The sequence below is a fragment of the Anneissia japonica genome, unplaced genomic scaffold (assembly GCF_011630105.1).
Source record: "Anneissia japonica isolate Jap-2015-1 unplaced genomic scaffold, ASM1163010v1 scaffold287840_len1291095_cov163, whole genome shotgun sequence".
NCBI lineage: Eukaryota > Metazoa > Echinodermata > Crinoidea > Comatulida > Comatulidae > Anneissia > Anneissia japonica.
Window position 1 is genome coordinate 548893 of NW_022728493.1, and position 16869 is coordinate 565761.

Genomic DNA, 16869 nt, shown 5'->3' on the forward strand with positions numbered 1-16869 from the left:
AAACGGGGGGGGGGGGGGGCCCCCCCCCCCCCCCCCCCGCGCCTGTTACGACACTGGCTAACACGCCAATCATCACCCCCAATGAAAAATACTTTTCTACGCCACTGCTAACAAGTGAAACGCATTCAATCTTTTCAATGAGAGAATTTCATATTCTATACATAATTAACATATTTTTAGTTAGTCATGTTTAGAATATGAAGGTTCTCATTAAAAAGATTTAATGCGTTTCACTTCTAGAAGTGAAAAACAGGGACGTACAGCTTTAAACCTGTTTATGACGATAACAGTCAACGATAAAAATCTCAGAAAAGCAATTGTTCATGCAGAAAATAAAAGAAATAAGACAAGTTTTCACACTAGCACAATTCGATAACGAGTTATTGTGTAGGCCTATACGATAAAAAAAATTCTCACAAATCAAATCAGACGTCATAATCATGAGAAAATGATAAAATTGTTTTTACTATCTACGATATTTAAAGGCTGCTTGATTAACTTTATTTGTGATTTCTGAAACAATAAACTAAAACAAATGATATTGGTGATGACATTAACGATCATGATCAGTTAATCATGTTTAAATATGATTTCTTGGATATGATTAAAATATAATACGTATAATAAGTATGTATAAATTTAATCCGTCTTCTGTTAGGTGTGAGTAAGGGACGACTAGTGTGTACATTTGTGGTTTTGATTGGTCTATTCATATCACTTGAGCCAGTTATATTTAATGTCGACCAATCAACATCCTCATCTTCAAATAGTAAGTCAACAACTTCCGATGCTACTCGAATAATATGGCCTTTTCTGTTCGCGCTCGGATTTCTACCGCTCGGCATTTTCAACGTCATCATCGAAAAAGAGCTAAAGAAAGATCAGGTAGGCAGCCTAGTACACTATTACTTAATATTGGTATTATTTACAGCAGTTTATCATAGTTTTTGAATGCAGTATTATTAAGGACATAACATTTGTTACGATTTACTGCTCCGGATCCGGACGCCTGCACAAATTTGGCATAAATATATCGTAACACATTTCTATTAGGCGTCTTACCATTAATGAATTTTTTGAGTTCTTATATGTCATATAAAATATCGTAAAATAACAATTAGGCCTATAAGAATATATAATATATATAAAGTGACCATGTTAACTCCAAATTTAAAAAAAAAGTTATGGATGAGTCATGTCTTCTATATTTTAGCATGCACTGTATTACTCTAGTAACTGAATTTTTATCTAACTACGGTACTTGTGTCGACATTAACAACAAAAATATTTGGCTCACAGCTGTTCTTTATTTAAAGGGTACCGTAATTTGTCTTTCATTTGCAAATGTCTTTCTAGAATTATAAAGACGAGCAATATTCAATATTATGCTATTCTTACAGACTCGCAAAAAACTTATGAAGAAACGGATTATGGCGATAATCCGGATTATGGCGATAATCCGGATTATGGCGATAACATCAACAATAAAAGTGAAACGCATTCAATATTTTCAATGAGTGAATTTCATATTCTACATAATTAACGGATTATGATCGTTACTGTCATATTTTTAGTTAATCATGTTTAGAATATGAAAGTTCTCATTAAAAATAATTTGGTTAATGTATTGTCCAAAATTATATCTTTATTCTTTCTGATGCTGATGATAATGTTTACCCGGTCGTAGGGAGAGTGAAGATAATTCCAATATGATAATAATAATAGATGGATCTATATAGCGCAAATAAACAAGGTCTCTATGCGCTCGGGACTAGATGTTGCACTTTTCAATAACTTTCTCCTCCCATGAGGGTCGCTACATGTCCTCTGCAGCCAGTAAACCGGCGAACTTTCATCTGTCCACGCAGGGCCGAGTGAACCAGTACACCGAGGTAACCCTCTAGTATACTCATCTCGAAAGATGTACTGGGTTCTTTAAAGTGTACATGAGCATTTGTTTACACTGGGCCTACACTGCGTCTCCGGTTTATAAACTTAATTGTTCCACCACCAGAACTATAGGAGCGAGCCGGCCACGAATCCTTGCCGATATTGTTGGCTATGATCACAGTGCCCCTTCCTTAACCACTCGGCCATTCTGCTCGCTCAAAATAATGGTGTAATGTCAATATTATTTTTTTCAGACTGAGTCGTTTATATTCTTAGCGTGGATACAGCTGTACAACTTCATTTTTATATTGCTTCTTTTTTGGACTGACTTTATCCCGGGATTTGGTGCCGTTAGTATAAACATTGTTTTTATATCTCATTTCTGTCTATATCTACGGTACTCTCTCAATGTTCCACCTTTTAGAATGGATTTTCTCTCTTCAAAGAGTGATAATATTTTAAATTCATATTCAGAATTTCCTTACGAAACTTGTAAGGCGGGCACAATCGCTCATATCAAACTCAAATTTTCTTTTCATACACATTTATAATCATCAATACTATAATACATATAGAATATACATATACGTATACATATAGAATGCCGATGACGATGAATATAAAACAAGATCAAAAACAAACATTTACACATTTATGTAAGCCTACATGGGTTGAATATTTATACACGAGTTGTAGGCCTATATAAATAATAGGCCTAAGTGTAAATCTTGACTATGATACACCTTATTGCCGATATCATTTTAGGCAGGAATGGCAGTGGAGTAGGGAATGAATGATGTGAAATGCTGGTTTGTTCTACCATGGACCAATAGGTCAATGGCTCCACCATGAAGAAAACATATTTCCTCCATGGCCTACATTGAGTGCTCGAATAAAGAGTTAAAAAATGGAATTACATTCACTCCTAATGAGTGAAGCTTCACTTATGCAACTAATGATTTTATGAAGTGGATTATTAAGAAAATCTGCTGGCTTAATTTTTTTTATTACTCTTTTGTCTTCTTCAGGCTAGTAATCCATCCGAGTTTTGGGACAATTTCGTCTACGGTTTGAAATGCATGTATGGCCAGACCCCAGAGTGTCATAGCGCCACCTACATGTCATTGATTTTCATAGTGGCGTATTGCCTGGCCAACCTTTTTATCGTACTACTTGTGCGTTTCGCTGACGGCGCGATATATCTGGTGGTCGTCCAGTCGCTGGTCACCCCGTGCGGTGCAATCTTCTGGACGATTTTCAAACCAGAACCGAGCTTCCACTGGGACCCTGTGTTTAACTTAGCCACCGGATTCACACTGCTTGGTTTAGTTATCATGGTACCTGCTGTTGTAATGTATAACTATCTCGGAACCAAGTCAGACGAGGTTGGAACCAGTATAAGTAGGACTAGTGAGGAAAAAATGAATATAAATCAAGCAGATGCAGGTAGAAGTTACATGGACGCACTATAGACAATACAGTATTATAGATTTAGTTAATGTAGGCCCTGTAAATACTATTACTTGCCTGTGTAACGTGCTGAAGTAAGCAATATTGTTCTGTTGTTATGTGTTGACACTTAGCAACTGTAATCTTATTTTAATCTATGGCTCATTAATGACGGTAGATAGAGCTGTTACGAATATCATTAATGTCTATTATCGGCTTGCTCATTAAAAACAGGACATTAAAACAGACGACGAATGAAAATTGTGGTAATTAACAAGGAGACATTACAATTGAAAAAGATCACAGCTTAAAAACGATTTACCATAAAGAAACAGTTTGAAAATGAAATACATTAAAAGTACGGGTTTTACGTTTTAAGTATACACAATCAGAGTTAATAGATAGGCCTACTGTAGTAAAATCTAGACTTGGAATTGTCATCAAATGAGTTGTCAACTTCCAATAAAGCACTTATTAAACAAGTTTTCACCAACCAGCTCACGGGTCAGCCTAGGCTATAGCCAAAAAGGAACATTACTGTATAATAACGCATGTTATTACCGTATAATAACATGCGTCTGTTATTTGGTGGAGAAATGCTTTCGTTATCATTTCAATGACTGAATGCAATTAATTGTTACAGATATGTTAATTAAACAATCTATGTATTGCATGATTCGCTCAAAAAAGAGTATCTGTTAATATGGGGGCACAGTTAACATATTATTTTCTCAACTACGCATTGTGTGCGTTCTTATCTCTTCTGTTCTCTTCTGTATCTCTTCTATTCCTGGAGTCTGAAAATCGAATCGAATAATGTTCACTCGCCCTTTTGTTATATAAAAAATGTGTTATATTTTAACCAAAATTTGCATACCGAGGTCTTTAAAAGGCGCATGTTGCCGAGACCTATGTTTGCCATTAATTGTGATATCTGTATCTATATAGGCCTATAATATATTATATGCCCGGTTATAATAATTAAACATGCGCAATATTGAAATGATTCAGAGAAACCAAAAACTGTAATAAATCATCCTATTAATATCTGGTTCTGGTCCTATTAAATATATATGGTTTCTCTGGATGTAATTGTTATAGATAAATTGCATAAACATGAAATACACTGAAAGATAAAAAACGGATGTGTTAGACGCATAGGCATGTGTTAGGAACACATAAACCATAGATGCCTATATAGTAAACCTCAATTTAAAGGGTTTTTGGAAAGTGTTTTTTTCAAGACCGCGAATATATTTTTTAGGGTATTAAAGCGAAAATATTTGACAATTTCCTAAATATAATAAATGACTTGCAGTTATTTAAAATTGTTTTGTCCATTGTATAAGTTATTTATTTAATGTCTATTATTTTATGTGAAAGATTTTTGGAAATATATGGGTCTAGCAATTAAGTTGTGTATAGCTGGACAGAATGACTCAAACCAATTAGGCCTGGTCATAGTGGTCTTGCTTTGATAGCAAGAAGTGACAGGTTCTAATCCCGCCAGATTGCCTTTCACTGCAATCATTTTGGTCCAACATTCATGCACTGTTTCTATAATTTACATACAGTTTGCCTTCCAATTCGAGACCACCTTTTATAACTGAAAATAGGGTGGTCTCGGGGTTCGGTCTCTAATTAGAGGGTTAGCGTAGCCTGTGCTTTTTGTCTAAAAAATTACGATTATTATTTGGTTCTTAGAAAAAGTGGTCTTGAATTTAAAAAAAAAAAGGGGGGGGGGGGTCTCGGTATTAGAGGGGTCTCGAATTGGAGGGTGCGCTGTGTTTGTTTTATACAGGCCCCAGGCAGCAAGAGGGCCTATCATTTAAATGGGAGAAAACACTGAGGGTTTTGCAATTGCTCAGAACATTAAGATAAGCTTTAGCTTTTCTGTATTTTAAAAGAAGGTTTTTTTCAGTCTTCTCTTCTGCATAATTATATATAAAAGAAATTAAATGCAGTTTACATATCTGCATCAAAATAGTGTACGATGACACTTGGAAAGTACGTGTAGGAGAGGGCCTATACGACTCTCTGCTTTTGCACCAACTTATAAAGTCAATTTAATTCAATTCAGTTTACTTGATAATCGCCTTAACCAAAAAGGCAAAAAAGGTACAGAGGCCTATACAATATCAATGTATTTTTTTTTTAATTTGAAGGTAAGGAAAGGTAGTTTAAGTTGTATGTAAACGAGTGTCTCCGGTGGGACTCGTACTTTTTCATACAAGTTTGCTACCTCACAAAACTGATGTGCGCCCTCATATAACACAAAGAAAATTCTAGCTGTACCGTACTACCTTACAGCTCTGAATATACGGGATATATAAATAAATATATCAAACAAGTAATCAATTGAGAAACTCATATCATGGTCGGAAACGTTCGTGAACATATATTTAAAACAAAATTGTGACAAATTAACCACCTCGTCTGTACAGTTGTTTGAATATAGGCTTAATAATATTCGTCACTCAAAACATTCTTTATCCAGAATAGTCATAATCACGAAATATGGACATGAAAAACCAGATCACATCCTAAAAACAAACAGCAATCACTAAGACATACATCAGGAGCCGACTCGATGAAGGGCACAGATCTGTTTTAAAAGGTTGAGGGGGAGGGCATTTTGTGAGTCGACACCCACCTCAGCCCCACAATGGTTGGAGCTGAGGTGAGAAAATTTGAGGAAATAGTACCTCTAGATGGCTAGAAATGACACTTTTAGTAAAGTTCATCTTCATCACATCACCATTAGTCAAAATGAAGCGCCAAAATAAAATTCTCATGATCTTTCACCAGGGATTTTTGACAACCATAGAGATCCTATTAATGTGTGTGTGTATACCATAGAAAACAAAGCTTAAAAACATTGTCTTTGAGTATGTACTTTACATAGGCCTACTTCAAAAACGTGATTTCACAACCACCTCAGCCCCACCATGGCTGGGGCTGAGTTGAGAAAATTTGAGGAAATAGTACCTCTCGAGATGGCCGGAAATGACACTTTTATATAGTAAAATTCATTATCATCACATTACCATTATAGTCAAAATGAAACGCCAACAAATTTCTCATGATCTTTTATCAGGAATCTACTTAATATCCAGGACAACTTAGGCCTAATTATAGCTTACTAAGCTTTAACAATATATACTATAGTATGGTCAACAAATCATAGCTTTTTTTTCGCATTTAGCACAATTTTCTTCACTTTTTATTGCTATTAATATTATTATCAATTATTACTATCGTCATTATCATCATTGTTATTATTATTATTATTACTATTAGTAGTAGTATTATTAAACAAACATGATCTTTTATCAGGGATTTTTCCCAACCATAGGGATCTTATTAATGTATGTGATATACCATAGAAAAAACATAGAAAAAAAAGCTTAAAAACATTGTCTTTGAGTATGTACTTTACATAGGGCTACTTCAAAAACGTGATTTCACAACGTCCTCAGCCCCACCATGGCTGGGGCTGAGGTGAGAAAATTTGAGGAAATAGTACCTTTCGAGATGGCCGGAAATGACACTTTTATATAGTAAAATTTATCATCATCACATTACCATTATAGTCAAAATGAAACGCCAACAAATTTCTCATGATCTTTAATCAGGGATCTATTTAATATCCAGAACAGCTTAGGCCTAATTATAGCTTACTAAGCTTTAACTATATATACTATATTATGATCAACAAATCACAACTTTTTTTTCGCATTTAGCACAATTTTCTTCACTTTTTATTATTAATATTAATATCAATTATTACTATTGTCATCATCATCATTGTTATTATTATTATTACTATTAGTAGTAGAATTATTAAACAAACATTTAAAGAAAAATGCAAAAGGATAAAAACGAAATTGAACCACAGTATCGCATTTCTATCTTAAACGACCTGGCCTGAGATTTATGGATTTAAGATTTTTTAAAATCACGCTTAGGCCTATGTGTTCTATTATGCCTGTATCACGTGTACTGATGCATATTTACATGTTTAAAAGTATTCATTTTGAGTGATCCCAGGAAAGAATTTGTATTGGCTCAAGAATAAGCTTTAACATTTTAACACTGTGTACAAAGGGGGGGGGGGAGCCGCGGCTCCCACGGCTCCCCCCCTGGATACGTCCCTGGTTGGCCTTAGTGTTAAAATATGTATTTCCCATCGTTTCATGGAAAAGTGTGTTCTCTTAAATAGGGGTGTCCTCTAAATAGAGTGTCTTAAAGGAGTTGGTTCTACTGTATTACGAAAAAAAACAAAACAAAACAAAACCCCTCTACACCCTATCCGTTGTCCTATGAAGACAGTGTGTCTCCGTCGGTATCCAATCCTGCAACCTCCGATGACCACAAACCACACTCAAATCCCGGACCAATGTTTATCGATCTAAGGGTGACCGATTTTAGCGGCCAATTCCAGGGGTGGCGACAGTGTTGGGGCTGGGGGCCAGGTGGTAGACCACCCAACTCCCGGCAGGGAGGACTCCCCCGCCGGGGAGGAAGAAGTAGTTTTATGTATTTAACATAAAAAGTAGACAAAATCGATTAAGTATGATGAAGCGTTTTAAACCCCAAAATAGTTTCAGGGGGCTTCGACGCCCAACCACGGCCATTTACGCTCCCGTTCGGAGTACACCCGGACCCCTGTTGTGCAAATCCTGGTGCCACTCCTGGGCAAATCTGGCGAATCACACAGGTCTATCTGAAAATGGCAAACGGTACACTGACGGTTAGATTGAAGTGAAGATACATGCGATCTCGTACACTACCGTACGCATTCAAAAACCAATACAGTCGTTCGCCTTCCACTTTGGAACCTGAACATTTGGGGTGGTCTCTGTCTCCAATTAGATGATTAGCTTTGTGTTAAAAGATTGTAGATTGCTATTTAGTTCTTTGAAAAAAGTGGTCTCTAATAAGATGGGTCTCGAATTATAGGATGCACATTCACTTTAACATTATGAAGAACATCAAATGTACGCCCAGCCCAGCTTTAAACTTCAATAGTAGCCTAAACCTGCAAACTGTAAGTACAGTACAGTTACTATGACTGCACTCATGCAGGTGTAATCTTAACTTGCGGGTGGTAGGCCTGGACCTAGTGTTCAATTTTAATGGTTAACTAATTTTGGCTGCTAAAAGTCATCGTTCCAAAAACAGAGAGCAATCATATGGAAAATATACATCATGTTTTATCAGCACAGGACTACTGTAGACAATCCATGGACATTCCTCATGCAGAGCCCCGCCCTTTATATTGTTGTTTAAAGGTGTAGGGACCTTTAAACAGCGTAGACGTACGTAAACCTCTGGGTTTGTGGAACATACACCTATTGCGGGTTTTCAATATCATGTTCTGATTGATCAGTTGTAAATTTGGTTGATACCCCGGAAAGGTCAACGTACAGTACTCTCGTTACTTTCAAATTTTCTTTGTTTTTATTATTATTTTTAATTCTCTTTATTTAATTATCATTTGATTGTTATTTCATTTGTTATCATTTTGTTGTTCTTATTGTTATTCTTTTATTATTTTCTTATTCTTGTTTGATTATTATCTCATTATTATTATTATTATTATTATTATTAATATTTTTATTGTTATTGTTATTTTGTTAATATTATTAATAGTAATTAGTATTGTCGTGATGGAATAATAGATAATAACTGGATTTACGTCAGGAGAAACATGTATAGGTGTAATTTTTGCCCTACCTGACATGGAAATGTACCGAATACGGTACTCAGTACATTTGAAAACATATATATGTTTCTCCCGACGTAAATCCAGTTATTGTCTATTATTTCATCACGACAACAACAATTACTGTCAACACTGCAGTACCCGCTGCTTACCTGGACTCGAATTCAATCCTGGCCATCAGGCGCAAGCTCGGTGGTCTAGAGGTATGATGCCAGGCTAGTGATCTGGAGATCGTGGGTTCGAGTCCCAATCGAGAACAACTTGCGATTTTTATTCGCAGTTGCTTTCAAATGTACTGAGTATTCGGTACATTTCCACGTCAGGTAGGGCAAAATTACACCTTTACACGTTAATATTATTGTTATTGTTTTATTGTTATTATTATTATTATTGTTCTTATTACATTATATATTTATTATTATTATTATTATTATTATTATTATTATTACCGTATTATTATTATTATTATTATTATTATTATTATTATTATTATTTTATTATATTATTTCATTATTATTATTATTATTATTATTATTATTATTATTATTTTATTATTATTGTATTTTGCTCTTTTATGTGTAATATATTGTAAAACGCTAGTGACAACTTTCGTTTTAAACCGGCGCTATAGAAATTTTAAAATCTATCTATCTAGGCCTACCTCTTGTACGCAAAGTGTATCCCTTCTCCAGCCACACTGTTGTATGCCCATATGTAGTCATGATGTGCCTATATATGGTCATGATGTGATGTCATCATGACCATATTTAGGCATGTCACATGTTTTTGTCAAATAAAATATGATAGTCTAGACCGGGCTTACGATCCATGCAAGCGGCAGCTTGACGTTCCTAAGCACGTGCGTTTGTGGGAGTGCGCGTTTGTGTTTGTGGGTCAAGCGCGTAGGCCCTATCCGGCCGACCCTGTTCCAAATTTTTATTTGATAAGAGGTTCAGCATAACATACGGAGGGATTAGCCGAAGCAGGTTTACTTGATGTTTTTATAGGCCTACTTTAAGTTTTAGGCCTCTTAATTTTTGTTTAGTAATCGTGCAATTATAGGCCGTGGGTTACGTCATAATGCTGTTATTTGCAGTTTTGACATCAATAAAAAAAAAAATATCCAGCGTTGACCCAAATACGGTAGGTTTAAATGGTTTGTAGCCACCCGGCAAATCGCCAACAATTACATACCGTACTTCTCCAAAAGTTCCTGACGCTGTTTAGGTATAGTTTAAGCTGCTAATTAACCGGCATTTAGAATTGGTACAATAAAGTTCGATTTTGAAGTCGAACATTCGAAGGCGCATTTTAACCGCATTCTAGTATTCCTAAGTATAAAGATCTTCGACCTTTAGAGTCGGATGAACTGGATCAGTAACCCATTCCTATCATATGAGGCGTTGAGACTATCTGCATAGGCCTACCATAAAACCTCTCAGTCTTACTAGGCCTACTATAAAACAATGAATATGGCCACTGTGTCATCAGTTTGTAGGCCTATCATGGAGTGTACCGGCGTTTAATCACCTAAAATAATGTGTAAACCAAGCGTGTTTTTAATTGATTTTGTTTCTTTGAAATTCATTAGGCCTATACGGTGTATGTACTGTACTATCGAGAACGAAGCACAGGCTATCTTGAAAAGAAGCCCATAGTTTCGATATGGGCTTCTTTTCGGGGCTACTTTTGCAAACTAATGAGGGAACTTCAATACGAAATGGTCTCCTTCTCGAGATTTAAGTCCATTAAAAACGAAATCGGGAGTATGATACCTTCATGGTAGGAGGAACCTATAAGATGTGAGGGCGCCATCACTATTAAAAAACCCAGACGATTTACGAAATCAGCGAAATTATCGTAAACATCGGTATAGAATTACGGGAAACAAAACATAAGACACAACATTTAACCCTTGGAGACAGTAAATCACGAAACAAAACCTGTCATTTTGTAATAGATTTAGATAGACTGATGACAGAGTGCCTGGCCTACTGTACACCAATGCACGTGTATCGACCGTATAATTTTTAGCTCTGAGTTAACAATATTATAATAATGTGTTTGCGCCATCCTCCGATAAGTTTTTTTTCCCTCGACTTCGGATCCAGCCTTGTAATATTTCGTTGCTAACCATATTCACTTTTTTATCTATCGTTGTCGCTTCAACGGATATGATTAGCAACCTGGAATCTTGCAGCCCTAGAATAGGCTACCTAGACTAATTATTACAGTATAGTCCAAAGGTGAAATATTAAGTCCAGGGGCCTAGTATGTGAAAAGAGTTACCTGTACAATATGCGCATTCGTTTGTTCCATAACAGTATGGGCCTAAGTATTTATTTGCGAGGTAAAAGTGAAATTTATTATTGTTGTAGTCTATCAATTGTCAAGCCGATATGTTTATTTGGGAATTAGTTACCGAATAAATACCGGTAGTCACAAAAAATACCGATAATCACAAAATGAATACTGATCAATATTGCCCACAACATCAATTATTAAGAAACCAATATTCATAGTCCAAAAATGCCTGAGTTGAGCTTAAATAAAAGTTGGAGGGAAAAAACGATAGACCTATTTTAATTGCTTACTCTGTTTTATGCTTATTTATTACGTAATGGGCCTATGTCTATTATATGCGTTTAGTTGGGAATAAATTGCCGAATAAGTACCGGTAGTTACAAAAATCACATAAAAAAAAAAAAGAAAAAAAAAAGAAAAGAAAAAAAAAATACTGATCAATATTCCCCACAACCTCAATCTATCAACAAACCTATAGGCCTCATATTCCAACTGCCTATAGGTTGAGCTTAAATAAAAGTTGAAAATAAAAATTTTAATTGCTTACTTCGTTTATGCTTATTTATTACATAATGGGCCTATGCCTATTATAGGCCTAATACTAAAAGTTAGGACGAAAGGATATTTTCCTCATCATGATAAGAGAAGCATACATACCGGATAGGCCTACATAATATTATAATTTTTATCTGCTTTTGGCTTTACCCATTACATATCTACCCTACCAACGACAACTGAATTCGTATCCATGTCTGTCTGATACAGTGGTGGCTTTAGAAATCTGCCTACTGGGATCAGAACCAAGGGGCCGACAGAAGCCTCGGTCGGGCCGGTCGGGGTCCCAGAATATAAATCTCTAGTAGGGTTCAAGGAGAATTCGTATGGCTTAGTATGGCCCAAATATTGTGCTTTTAGGCCACAATAGTGATAGGCAATCAAAATAACGTTATTTGGATAGGCAAATTAACTTTTTTTGGTCCGACGACCTCGTCATGGTGGGGACCAAGCCTGCCCGACAAGGGGAAGTACCCTCTCTACCACCACCCCCGCAAGCGCCACCACATTAGTAAACCAAGTCTTTTGAATATAAATAGGGATACGGAAAGACATTGAACTGTATTGCCACATCCTTGTAAGATAATTTGAAATGTTAAAAAAAATATTTAACATTTCGTATGGCTAACAAGTAGAAAATGTATGTGCAAGTGCGCGATTTGCGCCCAAAAGCCAGGGCATTATAATCGTTCGGGGGGATGGGGGAGGGGAAGTTAATTCATGATGATATTTATCGCCTAGTTCTGTCCGTAAAAAACATGTAGGCCTAATTTTCGATTTGGTTTTGATACTGGTTCCGGACGGTGCTTTTATAATGTGTTTATACTAACCAAAATTTAACTCTAAAACTGAGAAAATCTCCAGGCAATTGAAATTTCTTGCTTATCTGACATCTCGACACTAGGTCTCAATTGCGCCTTCAATTATTTCAAGAATTAGGCCTATGTTAATCCTAGATCTTACCAATATGGATGTTCAAAAGAATATATTTTCATGGTTAACTGTAGTCCTTCGAATATTTTTTTTAGATCAAACTATTTAATAGAGTAGCAAGTCTTAACTAGCGCTTCAATTTCAGACGATTTTTTTTAAACTTTTCACTCAACTCCGCCTACTTTAAAGAAAAAGTTAGCATAGATGGCGCTATACATTCGCAGACATTCAGACTGTCAGAAGAATTTTGTCGAGATTTTTGATTGAACTGTTTAAGGTCAAAAGAGGACAATAGAAAAACCACCTAAATAAAGTACATATCAAATGTATTGAAAGCACTCGGCAATGATAGAAAACAGGAAGAACAAGTAATCAAGAATATTTGTTAGCGCTTCTTCAGAGAATGCGATCTAAAGGAAAAGCGAGAAAAGTTACAAAAAGTAAGTAAATTTTTGGATTCCCCGCTACGTACTTAAGTTGTTTTCATTCATTAAAATAAGCAGTGCTGATGTCAACAAGTTTTTGAGGGCCGCCATACATTGTCGCGGCAAACACAAATTACTCCAGAATAAACATTTCATGAAAGTAAAATCATTATAAAAATATTCCCAAAAAACATAATGAAAATAATAAATTTATCATATTATGAATATATTAGCTCGTCAATGCTCATTTAAAGGACGGCTAGGCCGTAACATGCGCACATGTGAACATTGCGCCTGAAGAGGGCCTTATTAACGCATGCAGTAATAACAATATGGTTTAGGGCGACATCTTTAATTTATAGGTATGCTAATATTTTCCTCTTCGTTGTTTTACCCATCGAAACATCTTCACGTGGTTGAAAGTATGAAATATTTTTTATTTGTATGTTTTAATTGCTTTAGAGGACATGTTGAAGATATTTATGTCTAGACAGGCGTTCAAGTCTAAAGTGGGCCTGCTTGCTTCAGCAAAAATATTGTAATGTTTGGCTCAAAAACATCTATTATAAGCAGTAGGCCTACCTACCACTGAAAACCTTATGATGAACCATATATTGTATCAGCATTTACATAAAGCTATAATTAATATCTGTAAGCCTCATTGCATTTAACTTTTATTAGTAACATAATAAAATAAATTGAAACATGTGCACGAGGTGACTTTCCTTGTATTGTATCATAATCTTGAATGAATACTATTATAATGCATCAATTAAGGAGGTGTATCAATTGTATAAGGCATATATAGATAACTTAATTGTTGTAATGCGTAACAAGATACATAAACAAAAATTGCAGTTGCCAATAAACTTAAGTACTCACAAAAAATATTACGGTAAACAATTATGTACACAGAATCAAAAGTAAGTAGACATTAGGGTGAAAACAAAGTAAAGTGCAGCCACATTCCATTACATAATACTGTAATCTGTGGACACAAACATGTAAATTAATTTTTAGAATAATATAAAAATAATAATACAAAAAAAAAAAACCAATGTCAAATAAGAATATATTATTTTAATATATTATATTATACTTTGCTATTAATTATACCACCATTTCTTATGCTGATTTTTAATATTTTGATAGCATTTTCTATCATTATTAAGAATGGAATGTTATTACACCACTGTACTAAATTATGAATATTCATTTTCATATTATACTTCATGTATTCTTTGACTGGTATTCAAGGAACTTTTATTAATTTAATACATAATTTATTTTTACCTATATTGTGCCTTCATTCAATACCATTGTGTCATACTTATATGTTTACTTGTTTTTATAATATTATTGTTATTGTTCTTTTACTATAAAAACTTATAATGTAATAATAACTATAATAATAGATAATTTAAATATTTCTTAAACAGTAGTTAAATCAACCCTTGGACATTGATGTTCACTTTTACGTGGTGCCTTTGCAGTGTGGGGTTGTATGGGTTTTTTTTTTTTATGTTTGGCTACCAAATCTTCTATTGAAGAAATAAATTTATTATTATTATTGTTATTATTTTTATTATAGTTATAAATTATTATTATAAATAACTTATAAGCTTTATTAGTACGGTACTTTATAATAATTTAAACAATGGGGCAACAATTTATATATTACTAGTTATTATATTTATGTATTGTTTTAGCATTTTTATTTATTTTTTATTATTCCAGTATTAGTATTATCTAGTAGCAATTATTAGTATTAGAATTTTCATATTAATATTAGGCCTATTATTGTTATTAATAATTTAAATTATGGGATTAGGCAAGATAAGTACTGGCGCTTCACTGTGGGTGCCACAAGTCACTGGGGCTTAACCAAAACTTACATTTTCAATTTCTTAGGGAAAATATATTTTATTATCATTTATTGTTATTATTAAATTACATTATTATTGTTATTATAATCTAAGAATGGAGTCTTTTACCAGCTTAAATGCTGCTGCATTAGGCATAATATTTTTATTATTATCATTATCATCATTATCGTTACAATGTTATCATTATCATGGGCACTTCTTCAGATGACAGTTTTATACTTTTGCCCATCCTCGGCAGCCACTACCATCTCTTGTTTTTGTTTATTGTCGGAAGATTTGAATTAAAAAAAAAAAAAGCGTTATCAATCATTCTGAATATTTTTATTAAATTGATATAATAGTCTTTATGTATTATTATAATTTTATATTATTGCCCACATTGTTGTATTATTTTTGCTATTCGTACTATCTTATTAATGTTAGGCCAATAATAATTATCTTATTTTAGCATTATAATTAAATATTAATAATTATTACTATTTATACTTAGAGATATTGTTATAATGAGGCATTAAATAATTTCGTCTTTATATATCTAAGACTCTCTGAAAAAGATCTAAGATTTTCCGAAATTGTACCTAAAAAGGTGTTTAATTATTAATCTAAAGTCATCAAACTTCTTATTGATCGGCTGTCAGTGGGGTTGAAAAAACACAATGATATCTTCATTACTGTCTGTAACATAATATTCATCACATCTGACGATGTAATATATAATTCATTAAAGTTCTCCTGTTACATTGTGTTACAGTCGTAGGCAGATATATTGCCGTCTCGTAGCTCTTCCACTAAGGCAGGAAGAATCAATTTTTTTACTATCAATTAGCCCAGTCTGGCAGTATGATGTTCACTATAAATTGGCATTGAGTAGCTAGCTAGTACTAATAAGAGTAGCTATAGGGCTTTTTGCCTTTATTGGAGCCAAATAAACAAGATCATCTCTTGATTTGAAAGTCTCTGGGCTAGGTAAACACCATAATAAAAGAGTTCTGAGATCATATCACTAACACAGCTGCTCTTCTCTCTCTTCAAATTCTTCCAAAGATCTATAGAAATTTGATCATTTAGTATTTGATAAGTAAGTTTGGAAATGTGCTACTTAAACCTGAATAATTGATTTTATACGTTTGTGGTAAATATTTAATCTTAAATATTGATATGACTGTATATAATTATATTTCATATTCTGAGTAGGGCCTATATAATTGAATATTTAATATATTTAGTTTCCCCATTATGTGTGCCTGTCAAATTCATGTGTAGGTTAACCTTCATTATTAAAATAATATTATTAAATTAATATTGTTATTATTATACATTAATAATAATAATAATAATAATAATAATAATAATAATAACAAAAACAACATAATAATAAGTCAGACGTAAGGTAATTTTCCCCTTAAAGTAGTTTTTTAAATTCCTAAATTCCTTTAGGTAGGTTTTAGTAATAAATATAATAATTAGTAATAATAATAATAATAATAATAATAATAATAATAATAATAATAATAATAATAATAAGATATATAGAGTACACATATTCACTGCAGTAGTTCTGAAACCGCTATTATGTTCTTGTGCACATTGCACCAATTTTTTGAACCCTCATGTTTTTTTGTACTGAAAATCACCAAAACTAATTCTGCAGAAATCCAATCATCTTTTTCATTTTTCAAATAATATGTTGACCAAGAGC

At 33.8% G+C, this 16869-nt stretch overlaps 1 protein-coding gene across 1 annotated transcript in view; it reads left to right on the forward strand.

Moving 5' to 3' along the window:
• LOC117114140 overlaps positions 1-4573 on the forward strand; it is a 9739-nt gene extending 5166 nt beyond the window's left edge. The window contains exons 3-5 of the mRNA XM_033257694.1: positions 659-885; positions 2145-2240; positions 2919-4573. Coding sequence (XP_033113585.1) covers positions 659-885; positions 2145-2240; positions 2919-3362 — 767 coding nt within the window. The 3' untranslated portion in view covers positions 3363-4573. The remainder of the gene's footprint in view (positions 1-658; positions 886-2144; positions 2241-2918) is intronic.
• The last annotated feature ends 12296 nt before the right edge of the window (positions 4574-16869 follow it).